This window comes from Pelophylax lessonae, assembly GCF_965119305.1.
Source record: "Pelophylax lessonae genome assembly, chromosome: 2".
In the NCBI taxonomy this organism is placed as follows: domain Eukaryota; kingdom Metazoa; phylum Chordata; class Amphibia; order Anura; family Ranidae; genus Pelophylax; species Pelophylax lessonae.
The window spans coordinates 158,614,720-158,640,421 of NC_138769.1; the positions used below are offsets into that span (position 1 = coordinate 158,614,720).

The 25,702-nt window shown below is 44.2% G+C and overlaps 1 protein-coding gene across 3 annotated transcripts in view; it reads right to left on the bottom strand.

The window, feature by feature from the left end:
- The window catches only part of NCBP3 (nuclear cap binding subunit 3), a 105,373-nt gene that overhangs the window by 24,668 nt on the left and 55,003 nt on the right, over positions 1-25,702 (bottom strand). For all 3 annotated transcript variants that reach the window (XM_082244497.1, XM_082244496.1, XM_082244495.1), the window contains one exon: positions 8,608-8,716. In XM_082244497.1, coding sequence (XP_082100623.1) covers positions 8,608-8,716 — 109 coding nt within the window. The remainder of the gene's footprint in view (positions 1-8,607; positions 8,717-25,702) is intronic.

Sequence of the window (25,702 nt, forward strand, 5' to 3'; positions counted from 1 at the left end):
TTTGGGAATTTACAAAAGGTAGGTAGTACTATGTCCTGAGTCCTATGAAAGGAAGAAGCTACCTTGGGTAAAAACCCTGGATCTGTTTTTAGCACAATCCTGTCATCAAAAATCATGAGAAAAGGTTCTCTGATCGAGAGAGCCTGTAATTCACTTACCCTTCTAGCTGAAGTTATTGCCACTAAAAATAAAGCTTTTAGGGTGAGTAATTAAACTGATGAATCTTCCAAGGGTTCAAATGGACTGGTTACCAAAACCTGAAGCACCAGGGATAGATTCCAAGCTGGACACGTTTTTATCACGGTCGGCTTTGTTCGGGCAACTGCCCTAAAAAAATTATTTACATTTGGATTTTCTCTAAGGGAAAATTGAAGAAAAACTCTAAGGGCGGCAGCCTGTACTTTTAAAGTCCCCAGGGAGAGACCCTTGTCGATGCCCTTTTGAAAGAATTCAAAGATAGTTGGTATATCTGGAGATTGTCTCTGATTCTCCGCCATCCAAAAATGGAATTTCTTCCATATTTTAGCATATATTTTTCTTGTGACTGGCCTTCGACAGCTGATCAATGTTTTGATCACTTTGTCTGAGAACCCCTGAGAGCCTAGTATCTGTTCCTCAGATACCAGGCGGTCAGGCTTAGGGTTCTGAGATATGGATGGGCCACTGGACCCTGTGTCAATAGGTCCTGTCTCCAGGGTAAGACCATTGGAGGTTTTGCAGCCAGTGCCTGAAGGCGTGCAAACCATGGCCTTTTGGGCCAGAAGGGGGCTATCAAGATCATCTCTGTGTCTTCCTGGATGAATTTCTGGAGGACCTTCGGGATTAATCTGACCGGAGGGAAGGCATAACAAAGCTTGAATTTCCAGGGGTTGGCAAAAGCGTCGATGCCTAAGGCCTGATCCCCCTGAGTTATGGAGAAGAATTTCTCTGTTTTCCTGTTTGTCTGGGCAGCAAATAGGTCCACTACTGGAAGACCCCATGAGGTTGCCATGTTTGCAAATGCCTCTGGGTTGAGGGACCAATTGTCCCGATTCACCTGGTGGCGGCTGAGATGGTCTGCTAGACCATTCTGCGTCCCCTTCAGGTGGATAGCCGAGATGGAGGTTAGATTCAGCTCGGCCCAGACAAAAATCTTTTGTGCTATGGACTGTAGACCCTGACTCCGAGTACCTCCCTGTTTGTTCAGGTACGCCACAGTTGCCACATTGTATGACCGAATTTGTAGATAACTTCCCTCTACATCTACCTGAAAAAACTAAGGCCTTTTGGACCGCCATCAGTTCTTTCTGGTTCGATGAGGTTTTTATCTGTGATGGGGACCATTTTCCCTGCGCCCACTTGTTCTGCAGATATGCACCCCATCCGGAAGCGCTTGCATCCGTGGTAATCCTCTGACACTTGGATGGCCCAGCCTAGCCCTTTTGATGGGTGAAGAGAAGATCTCCACCACCATAGAGTTCTTTTTATTTTGGTGGGAATCTTTACTTTTTGTTCCAAGGAACTTGGCCGTCCGTCCCAACTCCTTAGTAAAAATTTTTGGAGGGGACGTTGCTGGAATCGTGCCCAGGGGACCGCTGGGAAACAGGAGGTCATCAAGCCTATTACCCTCGTTATGTCCCTCAAAGAGACCCATAAATTGGTCTGTAAAGAGGCTACCATCTGGTGCATCTTCCCAATCTTGAGCTGTGGGAGAAAGATCATCTGATCCCGAGAGGAAATCTCGTATCCAAGGTAAGTTACTCTCTGCGAGGGTTTTAGGCAGGACTTTTGCCTGTTGATGATCCAGCCTAGTGAAATCAGAAACTCCTGAACTACTAGGAGGTCTGCCTTCAGTTTTTGATAGGACTCTGCCACTACCAGGATGTCGTCCAGGTAGGGGGTGATCATGATGGACTTAAGTCTTAGAGGGGCTAGGGCTTCCCCCAGGACTTTGGTAAAGATCCAGGGGGCTGAGGATAACCCGAAGGGTAGTGCCTGAAATTGGTAGTGTTTGACTTCTGGTCCTAACCTCACTGCCAATCTTAGGAATTTCTGGTAAGACTTGTGTATCAGGATGTGAAAATACGCATCTTTTAAATCCAGGGTTGCCATGTAACACCCTGGGTACAATAGGTCCCCTATGGAGTATATTGATTCCATGCGAAAATGTTTGTATGCTATTGAGAGGTTCAGATTGCGTAAATTCAGGATCAACCGATAACTCCCTGAAGGTTTCCGAATCACGAAGATGTGAGAATAAAACCCTTTGCCCGGTTCTTCCTTGGGGACTGGGATAATCACCTCTTGATCCAATAAGTCCCCTAATTGGAGACTCAGGGCGGCGGCCTTGGTTGGAACCCTGGGCAAACATGTAATCAAGGTTCTTTCCGGAGGCTGGAGATAAAATTCCAGCTTGTGCCCTCTGCTTACCAGGTCCAGAATAAAGGGGCTGGAAGTAATTCCCATCCACTGAGGGAGGAAGGCCCTTAATCTCCCTCCCACTCTGAGATGGGAGTCATTGGGGCTTGTTGGGGTGTTGAGGAGGGTTAAACAAGATGTTTCCCCTCCCCCTACCTTTATGCCCAGTCCAGTGCAGTCTCTGCTGTTTGCCCCTGCCACGAAAATTCTTTTGGGCATAGGGGTACTTTCTCCTTTCTGGGAATCCCTTCTTTTTATCAGCCATGCGTTCCAAAGCCTCTGTTAGGCCTGGGCCAAAAAGATGGTCGCCTGTAAATGGAAGACCACAGAGGCATGATTTAGAAGTAAGGTCCCCTGACCATGCCTTGAGCCATAGGCTTCGTCTGGCTGTGTTAGCCAAGGCTGAGGTTTTTGCTGCCATTCTTACCGCCTCGGCTGAATAATCCGCTAAAAACCCCACTGCCTGAAATAGGAGTGGAAAAGATTTTACAATCTGTTCCCTCTGTGTTCCGGCAGATAGAGGAGATTGGATTTGAGACAACCATAACTCTAGGTGTCTGGCTATGCAGGTGGATGCCAGGGCTGGTTTCAGACTCATAATAGAGGCTTCCCAAACTCTACGTAACGTAGTGTCAGTTTTCTTATCCATTGGGTCTTTTAGTGACCCTGAGTCCTCAAATGCCAAGTCTGTTACCTTGGATATTTAGGCAAGAGGGGCATCCAACTTGAGGCTTTTGTTCCAAGGCTGCTCCTTGCTGTCGTCAAATGGAAACCTTCTTTTCAAGTTTCTGGGAAAAAAGGGTTTCTTGTCAGGTGAATTCCATTCCTGTTTGATTGTATCCAACAAGGAGCTATGCACAGGAAACACTCTAGCTCGTCTCTTATGGCTGGCGTACACAAGGTCATGTTTAGAGACCTGCACCTTCTCCTCAATTTCCAAAGTGACATATACCGCTTTGAGTAGATCATCCACATCCTCCAAGCTCAGTTTAAAATTGGAGTTACCATAAGAAATCCTTTAGGTTCCTCCCCTGACCCGGATCCCTCCAAAGAGGAATGGGAAGACTGATTCCTCCTCCTCAAAGCCCTGTGTTGGCTTGGTATAGATGCAGGGATCTGAACTTGGGTAGGAATCTGGGTTGGTGCCTGCATTTTTTCTATGAGAGTTCTAAATGAACGGAAAGTACTTGTCAGTTCATCTCTAACCGAGGACAGCATCCTCTGAGTGGAGACCGTGTGGTCATCCCTGACTAAATTCTCTATGCATGTACGGCACACTGTTTTGTTCCAAGTGGAACTTAATTTTGCTCCGCATACTGCACATTTCTTTTTGGGGGGCTGTGGTTGGACCTTGTCCTGAGCCTTGGTCTAAAGATAGGAAAGAAAAACACACATTTTTAATTAAAGAATTTGTGTCCCCCCCCCACTTCCTCCCTCCACCTCGTGGACAAGAAAGTAGATAGTGCTCTCTTTTAACCGACCCCTTACAGAAACACAGAGGAAGGGAAAGGATACGGAGTCCCTAACAGGTATATGCAAATAGGGTGCACACATCCCCCTTGCTTACCTGAGAGGTGCCGATGCCAGAGCCGACTTCTACCGCCTGTGCGGTTACTGCTGTGGGGTCCATCGCTCTGTCTGGTGGTCCCAGCGTGTGCTGTTTCACCCAACACCGGTCGCCCATTTGTCTTCTCTGTTCGCGCCTCCAGAAACTGGGATGAGGGTTTCCTGGCGCCCGCGGATGTCGTCACTGCGCCGGAAGCAACGTGTGTCACTTCCTGTGAGGCCAGAGTGGAAGCGCCTGAGTTCCGCCCCCTCCGTTTTGGCGCCAACTTCAAACTTTTTCGAAGTCGGCGGGCCACGGGTACACAGCAACTGCTGCTCCAAGGACCCCGCCAGAAAACGGAGCGGACTGCCCCTGCGTTCCACCTGACAACATCTACGGTCCTGCCGGGTGGCCAAGAGAACAGGAGACAGCGGTCAGCCCCTATTGCGGCACTTAAGGGGTACCGCTATGTGCAGGAGAAGATGCATATTTTTCCAAGTCTTTCCATGGACAGTCCAGGAGACCGGGAGCTTCAGTTCCAGGAACATGTTACCCCCTGTCCGGAGGAAACACTAAATACTGAAGGTGAGGACTAAGGGACCACCTTTTATTTAAGTTTTGGAATGTGTTTCCTGTCCTGGGGGAGGAGCCCTAAGGTCTCATGGGCTGTCCTGGAAGACGTTTCTGAGAAAAATACTTGTATGCAACTGTGTTAAAGGGACTGCCTGTTCTCTATAGAAGGGATCCCATGAGGCATTGTAAAACTCTGACATTCACATACATGACTAGGCATGATGGGAATTGTAGTTCGGGAATGCCTGCTCTATAGCAAAGTCATCATTAAAAGAATCACTCCTGAACAGCCACTATGAACCTTAACAAAACAATTTTGTTGGCTGTGGACCAATGTTCTGAGTTGCAAGTACCTTCAGCCTGAATCCAGTAATAAAATGTTGACAGACCTAAAATCATCGGACTTATCTTAGGTAGCAAAGGACTAGTATTTATATAAAAGCAAAAGGTGTCCCTTTACAATTCTGAAAATATATTTCAGAGGCTAAGAATATCAAGGGAAACCGTCAATGAGAGAATTATGTAGGATAACAGACCACTCCTACGAATCACAACTGCTTTGTTGTTGCTTGGCTAAAATAAAGAAATCTACATTTTTGTCATTCATTAAATTAATGCTTGTTCCAGGTTTTCGATATAAAAATATTACAGCCAAAGCTAGTAATTTTCTGAAGGAGACCAGCAATGGTAGCCCCAGGTTTTCCCTTATGACAGATGTGGTTTGTCAGCTTCTTGCCCTTTAAAAGTGCAACAGCATCTACCCACGCTGAATTATGACTTACCCTATGATTTTTGGGTAGACATACTCATATTGTCAGGTTGATATAGCCAACAAGATTAAAGCTGTCCATATACGGTTCAAATCTCCGCCAGTTCAGCAGGGACTGACCGAGATTTGAACCATGTATGGGCAGGGTGAATGTACCCAAGTTGATCGATCAACTTGGATTTAATCAGCCTGTTGGATTTTACATGAATTACTAGCGATTATAGCCACTAGAAGTAATCGCTGAACACAATGGCTCCATGGGAGGGAAGGGAATCTAGTGATTTTCTTTCCAGCAGCAACAAAAATCACTCAAGCAATGGAACTCCCTCCCACTTAAGCCAGCCATAGATGAAGTATAGGATTAAGATTTAGACATGAGAATCTGAAGAAGTCGTTATGGACCACCCTGAGGTATAATAAATGTTCTGATTTGTAGTGGGTAGAGATGAACATGATCATATATAAAAAAGGTGGGCCAACTGGGAAGGCAGATGATTTCTCCCAGCTAACCAGAGATGCCCCAAGAGGCACCAATGACTTGCAACAATGCATGTAATGAAAGCTGAGAACCATCGGAATAAATAGGATCATATGCATATATGAAGATTTTCTCTTCCAGAAGGCCAGAGCAGGTGCCCCTTGAGCATTTTTTAACCACTTGCCGATCGGTCCATACCCAAATGACAGGTACAGCGTGGTCGGCTTATTCTGGGAGGGCGTACAATGATATCCTTCTAAAATCACGCTTCCAGCGCACCCCCTGTCCATGTTTGCCAGGTTCACCAGACCCTGCGCATCACGGATCGTAGTGAAGGGCCAATGACAGCAGCATTTTACCACCCGATTGCTCCGTCCAATGATGGAGCGTTCAGTTGTCAACAAACCGACGCATGTCTGGTTAAGCGCTCTCCTCTCCAGCTGTATACACCGATCGGTACAGCGTGCTAGAAGAGGAGGGAGTCTGCAGCAACGCTCACCTCTGCCTCATTCATGACACATCCACGCTCATGCGTGCCACATCAGTGCCCCACAAAAGTGTAATGGGTAGTCAGGAAATTAAATGTGTAATTTTATGTGCCTAGAGCACCTAACAGTGCTCCCTGAATGTTGGGCCTCTGTTTGTGGCTAGGCTGTGTAAAAGTTTCACATGTGCTATTGCCATACTCAGGAGTAGCAGAATGCATTTTGGGGTGTCATGTTTGCTATGTACATGAGGGGTTAGAAATATCTTCTAAATGGACAATTTTTTTTTTTTTTTTCATAAAAAAGTTTACATTTTCTTTCCACATATTCCAAAAAACCTGTGGCGGGAAAAAAAAAATGACATGTTCAAAAGGCTTCATAATGCCTTATTGATTATGTATTGGAGTGTTTGCTTTCCAAAATGGGGGTCATTTTGTCGGTGTTTCCATTGTCCTGGTGCTCCAGGGCCTTCAAAAGTGTGATAGGCCGTCAGGAAATTATGTGTAATTTATTCTCCTAGAACGCCTGGAGGTGCTACTTGGTTGTTGGGCCTCTGAGGCCAGGCTGTGGAAAAGTCTAAAACATGTGGTATTGCCAAACTCAGGAGGCGTAGCAGAATGTATTTTGGATGTATGCCTTTCTATGTTTGGTTTTTGTTTATCTTTAAAAAAAGTAAATAAAAGTTATATTTGAAAATAATGTATTTTGGGGTGCAGTTGTAAGTAAGCCTGTACAGTGTGTGAGAAATAACTTGGCAATGACAATTTTATGAAAAACAAAATAAAAAAAATCTTAATTTTGCAAAGAATTGTGGGAAAAAAATGACAACTTCAAAAAAACTCACCATGCCTCTTACTAAATTACCCAGGAATGTCTACTTTCCAAAAAGTGTTCATTCGGAGGATATTTGTACTTTCCTGGTTTGTTAATGTCTCAAGAACAGATAGGCCGGCAGTACATTCAGTGTGATCAATTTTTACAACATATTTGTAGACTCTATACCCTTCACAAAGACCAAATAATACATACTTGTTTGGGTTATTTTTACCAAAGATATGTAGCAGTATAACTTTTGGACAAAATTTAGGAAAAATTACTAATTTGCAAAAGTTTATAATAAAAAACGTAGAAAAAAAAAAAAAAAAGCATTTTTCTTTTCGGTTTATAAAGCAAAAAAATAAAAATAAACACAGTGATAAATAACACCGAAAGAAAGCTCTATTTGTGTGAAAAAAGGACAAAAATGTCATATGGGTATGGGTGCATGACTGAGTAATTGTCACTCAGAATGTGGGAGTACTGAAAGCTGAAAATATGCCTGGTTAGGAAGGGGGTACAAGTGGCCAGTAGGTAAGTGGCTAATCAACAAAACCAAGGGCTCTATGGCCAATGTAAAAAAAGGGGGGGAAGCCTTGCAGAGTTCCCCTCTGGAGGAGAAAAAAAGGCAGACACGTGCCCTTTTTGTTCGAACTCTGGCCCGAGGCATCAGGTATACGAGCTGAACCCACCACAGAAATGGAAAGCCAAAGCCAAAGCCAAAGTAGAACTTCAGTACCCAAAGAAAATACCAGCGAACTGCATCCAATTCTTTAACACATCTAACGATATAAGCAAGGCACTAAATATGCAAATACAAACGTCTAATATTGTCATAGGTCCCTTTACCTAGCATGAACCCAGACTGATCAGGATGATTTAGAGTCAGAACAACCTTGGCCAACCTTAACGGCAGGACCTTCACCAGAATTTTGACACTGCTAATAAATAAGTAGATAGGACAGAATGAGGCTCAGTTTTGCATAGCTTGGGTCTGGCTTCCAGATTAATTTAAGAGCCTCAGTCATGAAGCTAGAGAGGGCACCAGTGTCAAAAGCAATGGAGCAGATTTCATGCAAGGGGAGGGGTGGGGGAGATGGTTCACATAAATTTTCTACCATTCTGCTGGTAACTCATCCAGGCCAGGGGTCTTATTAGGAGGAAGGGAAACAATAGCTGCGGAGATCTCATCTGGTGTAATAGGACCAGTCAGCATCTGTCCTTGGGTTGGGGTTACAGACAGCCGAGAGAGAGGGGAGAAAAGGGAATTAACCCTGTACTGGTCAAAAGGGGTACTGTCTTCATATAATTTTTTTTTTAAAAGTGGGCAAAAGCAGCGTTAATCTGCAGAGGACTAGAAACCAACGATCTCACAGGGTCAATAATATCGGAGATGAAGGGCTTGGGAAGTCTAAACGTTAAAGAAAGGCCAAGGCTTTTCCATTCTTACTACTATGTTCAGCTATCCAGGCAGATTGTTACCAGTGATTTTTGATGATCACTAGAAACAAGGGCAAAAAGGCAACTAGATGGCTCTGCTTACCTTTGTAAGCAAATCTCATTTGCAACTGGTTTCCCTTGAACAATTTTACAGAGGGACGAAGATCATTTCTCATTAAAGACTCTTGTTCTGCCTGCGACAGAGTATCCATCTGCACAAAAAGAAAAAAAAAAGAAAAAAAGAAAAAAGAAAATAAGCAAACAACTAAGACATATTACAGAATCTGATGAAGGCTGGCTCTCGCGCTTAAAAAAAAAAAAAAACATCACAAATCCTGCGCTGACAGAAAATATGTGATAAATGTAAGTAAATAGATCCTAAATCAGTGCTGCGGCTTAAAAAATAAAATTGAACAAATAGTGAATATATAACTCAACTAGCCGCGCATATCATACAATGTACATATAACTAACCCCGTGGTATAACGAAACATGCACAAAAAAAAAAAAAAAAATACAAATCAGTGCACAAAATCACTGCAAATACTGTAAAAAAATTAAATGAAGCAAACAGTCCACATCCAGTGTGTTGTGCTCCAAAAAAACTTGGTGACAAATAGGGACATCAGGTACAAAATATACACTACTTCAGCGCATCAAACATACAAACATAAGGAAGGGGTTTGGGGTGCTCTCATTGGTCCTACCGCCTCCACGATGGTATAGTAGACCTCCGGGAGTCGCCACCGCTCACCCGACCAATCCTTACAGTATGTGGCGTGGCCACGAACTAACGCGTTTCGTCACTTCGACTGTCAGTCAGAAGTGACGAAACGCGTCAGTGAGTGGCCACACAACATACCGGAAGGATTGGTCGGGTGAGCGGTGGCGACTCCTGGAGGTCTACTATACCATCGTGGATGCGGTAGGACCAATGAGAGCACCCCAAACACCTTCCTTATGTTTGATGCGCTGAAGTAGTGTACATTTTGTACGTGCAATCTTAGGAGGTTTTATTCCAATAAAAAGTTAAAGTTGTAATACACTAGTGGAGCTGTTTTTTTCTTTACATGTATATGGGAGAAGAAAGGCTGTCCTTAAGTAAAACATTTGATGTGTGATTACCCTGATTGCAACATTTAAAACTTTGCGCTATTAGCCCTATCCATGAAGATGGTGGGCAATAAAGTGGGGTGAGTCGACTAGCTGAGGGGTGTGGAAACAGAGGTGGTGGATCTTTTGGTGTCCCTCTATTAAGCACGGAACTTATTTCATTCGATCACCTGATATCCCTATTTGTCACCAAGCTTTTTTGGAGCACAACACACTGTTTATTTGCTCCATTTAATTTTTTACAGTATTTGCAGTGATTTTGTGCACAGATTTGTATTTTTTTTTATATTTTTGTGCATGTTTCTTTATATCACGATATTACAGAATCTAAGTCTAATGACTCTTCCTCAACCATAATCAGACACCACAATGGTTTAGTAAATAATTTGAGGATGTTCACACAATATGCAAATATTCTCTTAAATTATTGAAACGTACAGATGATTTTTTTTCACAATCAGATTGTTGAATCTTTACCCATTCCATTGTGTGAATATTTTCAAATCCTTTAGTAAATCAGCATACTTATAATCAGGAATCGTGTTCAGAACCATCACACAGCCAATAAGTGTACAATTATGGGATTTTTGACTTACCCTAAAATCCATTTTTCTAATGTTCATTGACAAACACAGCTTCCTTACCTTCTTGACCATTGGGTTATACTGCCCCCTACAGGAGTAGGACACTAGGCAGGAAAAAGCTTGACTACGCTTATGGGGCAGTCCCAGGGGGTATACTCCCACTCTCAGCTATAGGCCCTCAGTTTTGTTACAAGCAGTATCAGACGAAAGCCAACTCCACAGAGGGATGGGGGCTGTGTCCGTCAATGAACATCAAAGAAATGCATTTTACGGTAAGTCAAAAATCCCATTTTCATTTTCTCTTTTGTTAATTGACAGACACAGCTCTTTATCTTCTTGACCATTGGGACATCCCAAATCAGTGTCAAACATGAGGGGTGGGAACAGTAAGAAAAATTCCCAAGGCTAAACTGTAGCCAACCAGGTAACATGGAGCTCAACCATAAACAACTGGAGCTCACCTGAAAAAAACAATACACCCTCAAAGAGGACCAGGTCCTCTAAATAGGAGCCTCCAAAACCTTGCAGCCAAAAGGAAGAATCCACAGATGCCAACAAATCCACCTTAAACTTTGTGAAAGCGTGCACAGACGAGCAGGTGGCCGCCTTGCATACCTGCATCACTGCACACCATGCGGCGATCAGGGAATGAAAGATTAGCACTAGGGGATGAAGAGGGGCTCCCACCGCCGAATTATGCATCATATAGCTTCAAAAACATTGCCGCCGCTATTTTCAATGAGAATACCACAAGAAAATGGTCACCAAGGCTACACAAACCTGGCTGCCGATCTACAGCACAAAAGGGTACAAGAAAATAGCAGCCCCACGTGGCTCCCGGGAGGACCCCATGTGCTCCAAACATGATCCCAGCAGGTAGGGGGGCCCTGACAGGAACCCCTAGCAGGTACAGCCACCTCCAAAAGTCGATCGTCTGGTCGCTGGCGGCACGCTTCCAAACCCCCATCGCCTGTTTGACACCACAGACTGACCTAAAAAAAGGTATTGCTAACCCATGGGGGGGGGGGGGGGGTGTGCAGAAGGGATGGGACGCTGCATGGGAAGGAGGGGGAACTAGGGGATCTGACCGTCCCAGGGAGGGGCCCACTTCCACCCCAAAACCCTCCAGGGGTAGAAGGGGGGACAGCTACTTACCATACCAGGAACAGGGTAGGCATCGCTCCATCGGAATGGGGAGGCTGTCAGCCAGGAGGAACGCTATGACTCAGGCTGAGGCCAGATCGTATGCGCCCTGCCCTTGGAAGAAGTTTAATTCACAGGCCAGCCCCCGTCCAGTGGGGCTATGTCGCGGCCGACCTAGCGCTGAGCTGAGGCCTGCGCGCGCTTGCTGGCCAGACTGGAGGGGACCCTCTGGATCTAGATTATCCAGTTCGTCGCCCAGCCAACAGCTGATTGTAGATTCTCACAGGAACAAAATAAAGATAGGAAAAAGTTCAATTTAAAAAAGGAAAAAACTTGCCAGGACCAGAGATCCCAGCAAGGAACTAGGTCCTTACTCCTGACTAGGCAGAAAAAAAAAAACTGAGTGCCTATAGCTGAGAGTGGGAATATGCCCCCTGGGAATGTCCCATAGACATAGTCAAGCTTTTTTCCTGCCTAGTGTCCTACTCCTGTAGGGGGCAGTATAACCAAATGGTCAAGATATAAGGAGCTGTGTCTGTCAATGAACAAAAGAGAAAAAAAATGTTAAGTTAAAAATGATGTGATGGTTGCAGTGTGAAATGCTGGTGGTTTCAAATGCACTATATTACATTTTTTTTTCCAGGTCAAAAGATAGATCTACAGCCCCATGTCCATAACTGTAGGTACAGTGATTATCTCGTAGACCTGCACGGTTCAGGATAGATATATATATATATATATATATATATATATATATACACATACATACATACATACATACACACACACATACATATATATATATATATATATATAAACACACACACACATACTCACACAGCATGTAGCCGGTGACGTCAGCGGCGCATGTGCTCTAAAGGGACGTTCTATCCATGCCATCCCTTTGGAGCTCTGTGCCACGGTCCGACTCCCGCATGAGCGCGAGTGATATCGTGGTGCAGCCAGACGGCCATAGCACGCAAACCCAGAAGGAGGACTGGGTGAAGATGCAAGTGCCTGTCAGCGGTGACAGCGCGGCACAGGAGGGCTTTGTTCTAAGGTAAGTATTTCATTATGTGCTAGTAAGCAATGCATACTAGCACATTATGCCTCTACCTTGCAGGATTTTAAAAAAATGGTTTACTACGGCTTTAAACTGAGAAAACGTTAACCGTGATTTCGAAATTTATTGCAGCAACACATCTCAAAAAGTTGTACTAACAAGGAAGAGCAGACAGAACATTTTGCAACTATTATGTACTATAGACTGACATATTTTAAAAAAAAGAGTAACTCCACTTTTGTTGGGGAAAAAAAAACCTTTCCCTCTGATGTACAAGGATTTTAATTAACTTTGTTGCAGATTCCTACCTTTTGTTATTCAGAAGAAATCACAGTAGGATTGTCTGGGTCCATGTGGAAAGTGAATATAATGGGAGTGGTTTCATAATGATCAATTAGCTGCTGCACCTGCAGGGCTCTAATGAGGAAAATTGCAGGGTTTGCATTCCTTTGGATGTGATTTCTTATTGGGGTATCTCACCAAAAATTACATTTTTATTGCAAGGGATGCCTGAAATCTTAGTGCAGACTTCAGGGAAAAAACAGTAAGCCAATCACACAAGCAGGAAATATTTCTGGGGGCGTTCTGTACAGGTAGCCATATTGCAATCCATTTCACAGAGCTGCAGATTGAAAAGGAAAACTGGATTTTTGTCTTACCGTAAAATCCTTTTCTCCGAGGTTCACTGACTAGACCGCTTTGATTCTTCAGACCACTGAGCTTATGCTCTCACTCTCTAAGAGTAGGACTAGGCAGAAACCTTTTTAGTTACAACCCTGGGGCAGTCCCAGAGGGTATACCATCACATCCTGCTGTAGGACTCAACAACAGGAGCTCACCACCAGGAAAACTTTTCACCCTCAATAAGCGGAAGCCTCCACAATTTTTTTTTAGTTACATAGTTAGTGAGGCTGAAAAAAGACACAAGTCCATCCAGTTCAACCTATGATGTGTGTGTGTGTTTGCTTTTAACCGTACATTGTATACCCCTGTATGTTGTGGTCTTTAAGGTGTCCATCCAATAGTTTTTTGAAACTATCAATGCTCCCCGCTGATACGACTGCTTGCGGAAGAGAATTCCACATCCTTACCGCTCTTACAGTGAAGAACCCCTTACACACTTTAAGGTTAAACCGCCTTTCCTCTAGTTTTAGTGAGTGGCCACGTGTCTTATTGTATTCCCTTACTCTGAATAGTTTGTTCCTTATGCTAGGGTCGCCAGTACAGTATTTGTACATTGATATCATATCCCCCCTCAATCGTCTCTTCTCCAGAGAGAATAGGTTCAGTGCTTGTAGTCTTTCCTCATAGCTGATGTCCTCCATTCCCCTAATTATTTTTGTTGCCCTTCTCTGGACTTTCTCCAGTTCCAGCACATCCTTCCTGAGGACCGGTGCCCAGAACTGGACAGCATACTCCAGATGTGGCCGGACCAGAGTCTTGTAGAGTGGAAGAATAATCTCTTTATTTCTGGAGTGAATCCCCTTTTTTATACAACCCAGTATTCTGTTGGCTTTGCTTGCAGCGGCTTGGCATTGCATGCCACTTCCAAGCCTGTTGTCTACCAGTACCCCCAGGTCCCTTTCCATCCTAGACTCACCCAGAGGTTCCCCCCCTAGTGAGTAGCTTGCTTTCTGGTTTCTGGCCCCCAAGTGCATTACTTTACATTTTTCTACATTAAATCTCATCTGCCATGTAGTTGCCCACCCCGTTATTTTGTTCAGGTCTGCTTGCAAGATTTCCACATCCTGCATAGAAGATATTGGCATGCCTAATTTAGTATCATCTGCAAATACTGAGATTGTACTAGATATCCCCTCCTCTAGATCATTTATGAATAAATTAAACAGGATTGGTCCCAGGACAGAACCCTGGGGGACCCCACTTTCCACACCCGCCCAATCAGAGTACTCCCCATTAATCACCACCCTCTGGACTCTCCCCTGGAGCCAGTTCTCTATCCAGGTACTCACCTTATGGTCCATACCTACCTTCCTTAGTTTGTACAGTAAGTTTGTGGGGAACGGTGTCAAAGGCCTTTGCAAAGTCCAGATACACCACATCCACAGGCTTACCTTTATCTAAGTGGCAGCTCACTTCATCGTAGAAGGTTAATAGATTGGTTTGGCATGAACGATTTTTCATGAATCCATGCTGATTACTACTAATAATACCGTTTTCATTACTAAAGTCTTGTATGTGGTCCCTTATCATCCCCTCCAAAATTTTGCAGACTACTGATGTTAGGCTGACCGGCCTATAGTTACCCGGGATATATCTCGGCCCCTTTTTAAATATTGGTACCACGTTGGCTTTTTTCCAATCAGCTGGCACCATACCTGTCTGTAAACTATCCTTAAAGATCAAGAATAATGGTCTGGCAATCACCTGACTGAGCTCATTTAGAACCCTTGGGTGCAAGCCATCCGGTCCCGGGGATTTATTTATGTTAAGTTTCTCTAGTTTAGCTCTAAGTCTATCCTCTGTTAGCCATGGCGGCACTTCCTGAGGTGTATTATTTAGGTCAGCCTTACAAGCGGGGTTCGTGTAGCCCCCCGATTCCTTTGTGAAGACTGAAGAAAAGAAATTATTTAACACTTCCGCCTTTTCTCTGTCCTCAGTGGCCATTTTTCCTTTATCATCTTTTATGGGGCCAATGTGTTCTGGCCTTGCTTTCTTACTGTTTATATACTTAAAGAACTTCTTGGGGTTCTTTTTACTCTCCTCCGCTATATGTCTCTCGTGTTCTATTTTAGCCGCCCTGATTTCGTCTTTACATTTCTTATTACACTCTTTGTAATGCTTGAATGCTGCCAATGACCCCTCAGTCTTGTATTTTTTGAAGGCCTTTTCTTTAGCTCTAATATACATTTTTATGTTGGAGTTTAGCCACCCAGGGTTTAGTTTTGCTCTTTTAAATTTATTTCCCTGTGGAATGCACTGGCCCACCCCCTTGTTAAGTATGCTCTTGAAGCACTCCCATTTTTCCTCCGTGTTCTTTGTTCCCAGGGTTCTATCCCATTTGATATTTTCTAGCAGCGAGAGCAGTTTAGGGAAATCAATCACAGCCTGCAAAACTTTGCGGCCAAACACTGCATCCGAAGATGCAAAGTACATCCACATTATAAAACTTTGTGAATTTGTGTACTGAAAACCACGTAGCAGCCTTGCACACCTGAACCACTGACGCCTGATGACGGAAAGCCCAGGAGGCACCAATCGCCCTCATATAATGCGCTTTAACAGGGAGAGGAGGAACCTGACCCTTAATAGAGTAGGCCTTCACCACCAACAGGAAGACGCCTGATCCACTTGGAAAAGGTCACAGCAGATATGGCCTGCCCCTGACGAGGTCCATCCGTAAGAACAAAACAGAATCGGATTTCCTAAATCAGTCCAGTCACCCCCAGGTACACCCGAATCGCACTAACCACATCTAAAAAATGCAAAGCAATTTCCTTAGGATGTGTAGGCTTAGGATATAGGGACAGTAGCACAATGTCTTTATTCAAATGAAACCCCGAGAAAACTTTAGGAACACCTGACAGGGTCGCAACACCACTTTGTCCCTTTAAATCACCAGGTAAGGTGACCGGCAAGACAAGGCAGCCAACTCCGACACGCAACGTGCAGAAGTAATGGTTACCAAGAAAGTCACCTTCTGCCAAAGAGTGAGCAGAGAGATTTCTCAATTATTTTCAAAGGGAGGCCTTTGAAGCACTGACATAACCAAATTGAGATCCCATGGAGGTACCACGGATCGCACCAGAGGAGCCAGATGGTGAACGCCCTGCACAAAAGTGTGAACCAAGGACTTCGCCGCCATCGGCCTTTGGAAAAAAAAAAAAAAAAAAAAAAAAAAAAAAAAAATCGCCAAAGCGGAAATCTGACCCTTGATGGTGCCCAGAGCCAAACGTCCATCTACACCCAATTGTAGAAACTCCAACAGGCGAGACACAGAAAAGGAGCAAGAAGAAACCCCCCGAGGCTCACACCAAGTAATGTACACCTTCCAAACTCTATAATAAACCTTCCTGGAAGTAGATTTCCTAGCCTTCAACAGCGTAGGAATCACCGACTCCAACAGTCCTCTGTCTTTCAGCACCTATCTTTCAATAGCCACGCTGTTAAAGCTAGAGACCGTAAAGCAGGATGGAAGATTGGTCCCTGAGAGGAAGATTCCCAGGGGCGTTTGTTACCAGCCTTACCAGGCCTGTGTACCAAGACTGGCGAGACCAGTCTGGTGCCACCAGAGTGACTTGAATCCCTTCTAGCTCAATTCTGTGTAGGAGTCTCGACAGAAGTTGTACTCGAGGAAAGGCATAAATCGTACAATACTGAACCCAAGGGGATACTAGGGCGTCTGCGGCGTTGGCCAGAGGATCCTGAGATCTTGACATGAACCTCTGCACCTTCCTGTTGAGACGAGAAGCCAGCAGATCCACATCAGGGTCCCCCACCGAAGACAGATGATTAAAAAAGTTTGGGTGAAGAGACCATTCTCCCAGATCCAGCCGACAGATAGACTGCTCAACAATTCTCTACCCCCAGAATGTGCACAGCAGAGAGGGCCGGAACATATCGTTCTGCCCACCTCAAGATGCACTTCCTGGGCCCCCAGGACACTCCTTGTGCCCCCTTGATTGATTGACATATGCCACAGCTGTAGCATTGTCCGATTGTATCCGCACTAGGGCTGAAACAACTAATCGATTAATCGACTAAGCGATTATGAAAATAGTTGTCAACTATTTTCATAATTGATTAATCGGTCAGCTGACTAGTTGTCCTGCATACAGAAGGCATTATTTGTTTATATATCAGGAAATACAATGAAGCACATATACAGCTCAGTACACCACCCATACAGGTCAGTAAGTGCCTGAGAACGTGTGAGGAGCAATGCGTCATGGGACATGTAGTCCTGGGCAGGAAGTGAGTGGTTCTGAAGGCAGAAGTTTTTTTTTTACCTTGCTATTGGGGCACTCTGAAGGCAGGAGGAGCAAGAAGCATCAGTGGGGGACCCCAGAAGAGGAGAATCAGGGCTGCTCTGTGCAAGAGCATTACACAGAGCAGGTAAGTATAACATGTTTGTTAAAAAAAAAAAAAAATCAGACTGTGTGCAGGGAAGATCAGCATCTGAACCCAGAGAAGGTGGGGGCTGATAGACTGGAGGTAATAGAAGGCATTTTACCAGTATTGTATTTAAAATGATCATGTCCGTGGAAAGTCTAAACTTTTAGTACTACTTTAATATAAAAAGATTGATCTATCCTTTCCACCCTTCATAAACTGTAGCTTCATGTCCGATTCCTAGTTAAAATGCCCATATATCCTACTTGTGGGTGTAATTTATATATATATATATATATATATATATATATATATATATATATATATATATATATATATATATATATATATATATATATATATATATATATACACACACACATACACACACATACATATATATATATTATAAGTATTTTGTAATATACATTAGTGATCGACCGATATATGTTTTTTAATGCCGATACCGATATTTTGGTCATCGGATATCCGTATCGGCCAATATTTTTGAATATGTAAAAAAAATATATTTTTTTTTAATTTTTTTTCAAAAGGTACTCCTTGTGGAGGGATCTGGGGGTCTAAAAGACCTCAAACCCCTCCTCGGCACTGAAAAGCATTCAAAACGCCATGTTTGGCTGTTTTGAATGCGGTCAGTTTTTTTTAATTCGGCGCCGAGTACACAGAAGTGATGTCATGACATCACTTCCGGGTTTTTTTTACATGGAGACCGGGGCATGCGCATTTGAGGCAGGGATACCAGCTTTCATGTGGATACACATCTTCATGCTACACCGGGTCTTCTCTTCGGCGGCAGTAGAGGTAGGATGCCCGGGTCTCCCGGTGAGCCGTGGAAGGCCCCTCCGGCTCCTTGTAATGACAGCAAAGCGGCTTCTCAGCCGCATCGGTTGTCATTACAAGTCAGCCGACCTTCGACTATGGACACTGGTACCGGGGTGATGCCTCTAGCTGCAGGCATCACTCCGGTACAAGCACTTTCCCTAAATATCGGTAACCTCAGGCGCGGATTCCAAAATATCGGGGAAAGTGTATATTGGCCCCCGATACATCAGTGTTGCCGATAATTGGTCGATCTCTAATATATATTATTACTTTTACTGTTTCACAGTAAAAATGAATCCCTTATAGTAGTTTTTTATTATAAAGGGCTCATTTTAGTTTTTTTACCCTATTATGACAGGTGATACAAAAAAAAGCATGCTGCTACTAAAAGTCTTAGGCCTGGTTCACACCTATGCGTTTTTTGGTGCTTTTTAAAGATACGCACTACAGTTCATTTAACATGGTTTCCTACAGGAAACGTTCACAGCTTTGCTTTTTTCAGCTGCTACAAATTTGGAATAGGTCAAGGACTTTTTTCAACGCTAAACGTTGCTTTTTTTTCTTTTTTGGTTCAATAGACTTTAATGGAGATGTTGCAGAAAAACAGTGTGTTTTTGCCACGATTTGCCTTTTTAAATCTGCCCAACAAAATTAGCTATATAAAAAAAAAAAAAAAAAGCATAAACAAAAATGCAAAATCGCAACAAAATCACGGGGGCAAAAATGCAAAACGCACAGCAGAAACGGCTCAAAAGCAAACTGAATTAGGTGTGAACTGAGTCTTATGCTGCCCATACATGTATAGATTTCCAGATAAGAATATTCATACGAAAAATCTTTGTACATTCACTGCATGAAAAGGATGTCATTTGAAAATGTTTACCGGTACTTGCTTTTAACATAAGGTTTAAAATGAATGTCATTTCTGAACGAAAACCACAATCACTGCCTGAAAATTCCTTGGACCAAGAAGTTTTCTATTCTGCCCCTTCGAATTTTACTGCGACAGAAAACGAACATCGATTTGACCCCATTAATGACTAGAAAATCGAACGAACGTTCTTAAAATGAAAATTATTTTGAAGGAAGACATTGTTTTTGTATGGCAAGCATAAATGACAGAAGGCGCAGGAAGCTTTTATCAAGCCACCTGCCTTTGACAAGGGAGTCTGTCATACATAATATATTACAGTTCTGTCTAAAAATCGGCAAAACAGTCTTTCATTTTTTTCTTTAAATAAAAAAAAATTGATCTTAGTTTGATGATATTCACCAGGTTCAACCTCTAATAGTATATACACTATACTATAGTATATACACTATCACTTCTGTCTGTTATTCTGAGAGATTAGAGATTTTGCACCCCAACCATATCGTTGGTTATTTATGTTTACAACTGCATATTATATATATATATATATATATATATATATATATATATATATATATATATATATATATATATATATATATATATATATATATATATATATATATATATATATATATATATATATAGAAGAATAAATTGCATTTTTTTTTTTAAACTTCACATAACTAAATTTATACACATTTTATTTTTAGATTATCTGATTAATCAAAACAATAAATCGGCCAACTAATAGATTATGAAAATAATCGTTCGTTGCAGCCCTAATCCACACAGGGCTTCCCTGCAGACGATCTGTCCAATGAGACAAAGTGTGACCGCCCGAATTTCCAGGATGTTGATCGGCAACCTGGACTCTTCTGAGTCCAGACACCTTGGGCTAAAACACAATCCCTAGACATCACCCTTTCGGACAGACTGGCATCCGTGGCGATTACAGCCCAATATAGGGGAAGAAAGGATTTTCCAAGGCGCAGAACCGGGGAACAGAGCCACCATAGGAGAGATTCCCTCGAACCTCGACTCAACAGAATCAGATTGTCCAATGACAACGGATCCTTGTTCCATTTGATCAGAATCTCCCTTTGCAAAGATCTGATATGGAACTGCGCAAACAGAACCGCCTCGAAGGTGGATACCATCAGACCCAGCACTTCCATGCAAATCCTGAGTGACGATTAATGGTTGGGCAACAGGAGCTGAACAACATCCTGTAGCTTCAGATGTTTTGTCTGAGGAAGAAACACCCAGGCTGACGCTGAATTCAGCGTCAGATCCAAGTAGTCCATCTTGGATGGAGACAGTGCTGATTTCTGAAATCGGTGCCCACCCCAACTTCTGCAAAATTCGCAACGTAACATCCAAGTCGGCTTCTAGAGCCGAGGAAGACTCTGCACACAGAAGTAGATTGTCCAGGTAACCTTGTATCGCAAACTCCTTCTGCCGTAAAAAGGCCAACACTGGCGCCAAAACCTTTGAGAACCAGGGCCATCTTACCGAATGGGCACGCTGGGCAGTTGCCGGGGGCCCCACCTGCCCAGCAACCCAGCCCCAACTGCCGTGTGCATCCCACTGCCGAACTTAGCAGGTGGCAATTGCCTGCCGACCCTGCGCTGCTGTCAGGCCCACTTGGGCCGTGGAGGGGGAGCCCAACAACTGCAGAAATGCCTGTCCGCCTCCATGAGAACAGACACACAGGACAAGTGGGTCTGACTCCCATCCGTGTGTGTGTTCACTGGACCCAGCCACCCAACTTGGAAGCTGTCATTAGCCTGGCACTGCTGTACCAATAAATATCGCCTTATCGATAAGTTACATAGTAGTTGAGGTTGAATAAAGACAATAGTCCATCCAGTTCAACCTGTAGGTGTGATCATTTCCCATACCCCTGAATGTTTTTATCCTTGAGATGCATGTCCAAGAGTCTTTTAAAAGTAGTCATACTCCCCGCAGTTACTACCATTTGTGATAGAGAATTCCAGTGTCTTGTAGCCCTCACTGTAAAGAACCCCCTGCGTAGCCTGAGGTTAAAACGCTTCTCTAATCGCATTGTATGGCCTTTTGTTATACATTCCTTGCGACTGAATAGTTTATTTTCTATGCTGTGATCACCGTTGGGGTATTTGTAAATTGCTATCATGTCCCCTCTTAGGCGTCTCTTCTCCAGGGAGAATAAATCGAGCACTTCTAAACGTTCTTCGTAATTAAGGTCCTCTAATCCCCTAATAAGTTTTGTTGCCCTTCTCTGTACTCTCTCCAGCTCCAACACATCCCTACTGAGGACTGGTGACCAGAACTGGACAGAATACTCCAGATGTGGTCAGACCAGTGATTTGTAAAGTGGAAGGATTATAGTTTTGTCTCTGGTATACATCCCCTACTTGCATTTTTATTCTCGTGGGTGATTGCACTGCCCAGGGTCCTTTAGTGCTCTTAAGATGGCACTGTTGAGAACACTTGAGGAGCTGAAGGGAGACCAAAAGGGTAATATCACGAATTGAAAGTGGCCCATGGCAGAACGAAGAAAACGCTGATGCCCGACATATATTAGAATATGAAGGCAAGCATTCTTGAGATCGATAGAGGCAGGAAAGCTACTACTGTGCGAATGGAATCCGAAATTTCTGAACCCACACAAAGTGGTTCAGAGCCTTGAGATCCAAGATCGGACGAACCTTGCCTTCCTTCCCGGGAACTGTAAACCGATTTGAATAAAAACCTTGGAAGCGTTCCAACTCTGGAACCGGCACAAGACCCCCTTGAGCTAACAGGTCTGGCACTGCTCTGTAGAGACCCTGTAGCCGCTCTGGAGACAGGTATAAGTTGGAAGGGAAGAGCCTTGCCTCAGGCAAGGGCCGAAACTCGATCTTGTAACCTAACCAGTGCGTGGACCAATTTGTCCTGAATGAGCAAGGACCATGGATCCGGAAAGAGAAGACGTCCCCCCACTCCAGACGTGAAGACGCCCTTTCAGGCTGGGGAAGGCTTGTCTGCCGAACCAGAAGCACCAGCTTTGGACTTACCATTCCAGGGTCTCTTGGAGCCTCCCCGCAAAGTTACAGGTGGATCTCGAGCCCCTTTTCTTGCAAGCCAGCCAGACAAAAGGGCCGCTTGTGAGCCAAAAAAAAAAAAGGGCCCCTGCTTACATCGAGGTTCCTTGCCCTTAGCAGCCTGCGGACGTAGTGTACTCTTACCTCCCGTTAGACCCTTAATGATCTGTTCCATAGAGGCACCGAGCAGACGGTCACCTACAAAAGGAAGATCAGTCAATACCTTTTTATAAGCCTGGTCAGCTGGTCAGTACTTCACCCAGATCATGCGGCAAAGGATCACCACCATCACAGAAACCCTGCCGGCCAAGGGCACTCCATCCAGGGATGCATCACAAATATACTGTAATCCTTGAATCAACTGATCTGCCAGCTCAGAAGGGTGTGGACTCCCCTCCAGATCCTGGCCCAAAATCTTAGCACATTCGGTTAAGGTCTGGGATACCAAGGTGATAGAACACCGGTCTTAAAATTTAACCGGCCATGGTGAAGAGGTACCGGACCAGAGCCTCAGCTCTTTTGTGCACGGGGTCCTTAAAAGATGGGGAATCTTCCACTGTCAAAAGTGTGGCCTTATTTAGCCTGGAAACCTGAGTCCACCAATGGTGGAACCATCAGTTTTCTAGACGAGACTCCTCAAAGGGATATTTTCTAGCAAAACGCTTCGGTATACCAACCATGCATTTCGGGGAACCCCACTGACTAGTGACAATCTCGTCAAAATAGGCAGGAAAGGGAAACACCTTGTTCACCTTGGAAGATTTGCAGGTGCCAAATTGCACTGGTGTAGCCGACTCAGCAATAGCCGAGTCCTCCAACTTTAAAGTTTCCCACACTGATACAAACCGGGCCTTCACCAGTGCTTTTTCATTCGAGGCTGCAGAGGAGGATGACTCATCCTTACTATTAGAGCACTCATGCGTGGGCGCAGATCCAGGGGGCTGACTCTCGTCTGCGGCGGCCAAATCCACCTCAGACTCTGAGGAAGCAGAGGATACATGTGAAGGGGGGAGGGCGCTTCTTGCCAGGTCTCCTTTGCAAGGCCATGTCTACTTTGGTTACTAGCAACTGCAGGGCTGCCATCATGGCTGCAAGAGCACACTGAGACCCAGAGGGTCGCACAGCTTCCAGGAGTGGATCGGGTGGTGAAACATGCTCCATAAAGGGTCAAATGGAACCACGCTGCCCCTCCCCCTTCGCACCACAACAATCAGCGCAACTGAGGTGCTATTTACAGCAGAGGAAGGAATATATACCCCCAGAGACTCACCACCCTAGCTGGAGAGCACCAAAAACGGTCTGCCACACTGCTGGACTACACAAACATGGCCGCTGAAGCCAGTAATATCGAGACCACGGCCAAATGGCGGCACCACGTGGCCTGGCACAGGATCCTGGACCCCAGGGGAAAATTCACAGACCCCAGGAGGGGACTCCGCGCAGCACCCAGGTATGGACATGCGCTACAGGGGGCCGACAGCGTCCGCACCCACCACTCATCCAGCCCAGCACCATGCAGCCCCCCTACCTAATTTCACCCATATAGGGGGTGGGGTTAATACCAGCGCTATGGAGTTTCAGTACCTTAATTTGGACTTAAGATGAACAATGTGATGTAAGCTGCCACCAACCTACCTCTGAGGTAGTGAAAGATAAAAAAGTGGTGAAAATAAAAATATACATATAAAACTATACGTCTTAAAGAAAGTGCATATAGTGCGTTTGGTACTATCGCCACTTGAATACAAAGTGCTTGGTGCCGATATCTTTAGACCATCAATAAAGTGCATAAATTGTGTTTAGTAAACCATATCATATGCCACATATACATAGAAAGTGCTGATTTGTATATTGTATTACACCCTGTGGGTGGTTGTGTGCCTTTAAATAATAAACATGGCACTTGTGGATCTCCACCAAGTACACCGTTGCTTACCGCACACTAGGGCAGATGACTCAAAAATTCTTCGGTCACTGAAACACAAGAAAAGCCTCCATTGCGTAGTATATGATGGTTAAATCAAAGCAAGTTAGCATCCACTCACAGGGAGTTCACTTTCAGTGTATGGTGTTCGCCGGGCTGCTTCCGCGTTCCAACGGGCCGAACCACCGCTACCGGAAGTGACGAATTGACGTAACAAACCACGCCCTACGCGTTTCGTCATACGACATCTGGAGCGTGCCATCTAGCGCTACTCCCGGTCTTTTTATAGGCTGGGCTGCCGCCATTTTTGTACACCCATTGGAATCCGAACACGGCGGACATCTTTGTGCACCCGCCATGTAGTTTACCAATGTTGCACAGCCTAAAGAGATTTTATTCATCATGTGAACTCCCTATTTGCTGTGTTCGCTGTACAGACAATACATACATGTTTATTATAACTAATTTATAAAAGTACGACAAAGACTTACATTAAATGATTTGTTAAAAGCTTTAATACAAATAATATAGTGCGATGTTGGTGCGGGACAGTGATGTGCCTGATCCGATCGGGTGTAAACCGATACTGAGTGCTTCATAAGTGTTAAGTGAAGGATGTGATCCAGTGGACTGTTAAAATACTCCTTATGTTTATTAGTGAAGGGCCCTTTTAACTCATGCAAATTGGTGCTTATGGTTAAGTGCCCATACATAGGACAATAAAAATCGGTGAAAAATCGGGAAAAAATATTTGTTTAAAAATCTGAAAAAATTCCTAAAAATTCTTAAAACAAAAAGAAACTCTGGGAATGTGTTCCCAAGGCCGCTGGACTCCTCCCCTTGTGGGCGGCGCACGCGCCACCGGAGGCTTGCTCCCCCTGTGTTCAGTCACAGCGGGAGTCGGACCAGGGGAGGAGCAGCGGCAATCGCCACTGCTCTTCCCCGATCGTCAGGGAATCGAGTGTGGAGATCCGCCCGCTTGTGCAAACAAAGCGGGCGGATCTCCTAAGTGACAGGCAGGGTCAGATTGCAGGGTTCAGCATAGCTGAACATGCGATCTGTCCCTGTGTCACTCAGTCACCTTCCCCCACTCGTCAGTAAACACCAGGCATACATTAATCCCTCCCTCTCCAATAAAATTAACCCCTTCCCTGCCAGTGTCATTTTTACAGTAACAGTGCATATTTATAGCACTGATTACTGTAGTAATGTCACTGGTACCCCCAAAAGTGTCAAAAATGTCAGTCAAGGGTCCGATCTGTCCGCCACAATCCCGCATAAAAAAAAAAAAATCGCAGATCGCCGCCATTACTCGTTAAAAAAAAAAAAAAAAAAAACACCAAAAATGACAGAAATCTTTCCCTTAGTTAGTAAACGCAATAACTTTTGAGCAAACCAATCAAAATACACTTATTGCGATTTTTTTTTTACCAAAAATATGTAGCAGTAAACAAATTGGCCAAAAATGTTAAAAAAAATTTTGGGGGGGAATTTCATATAAAAAAAAAACGTGAAA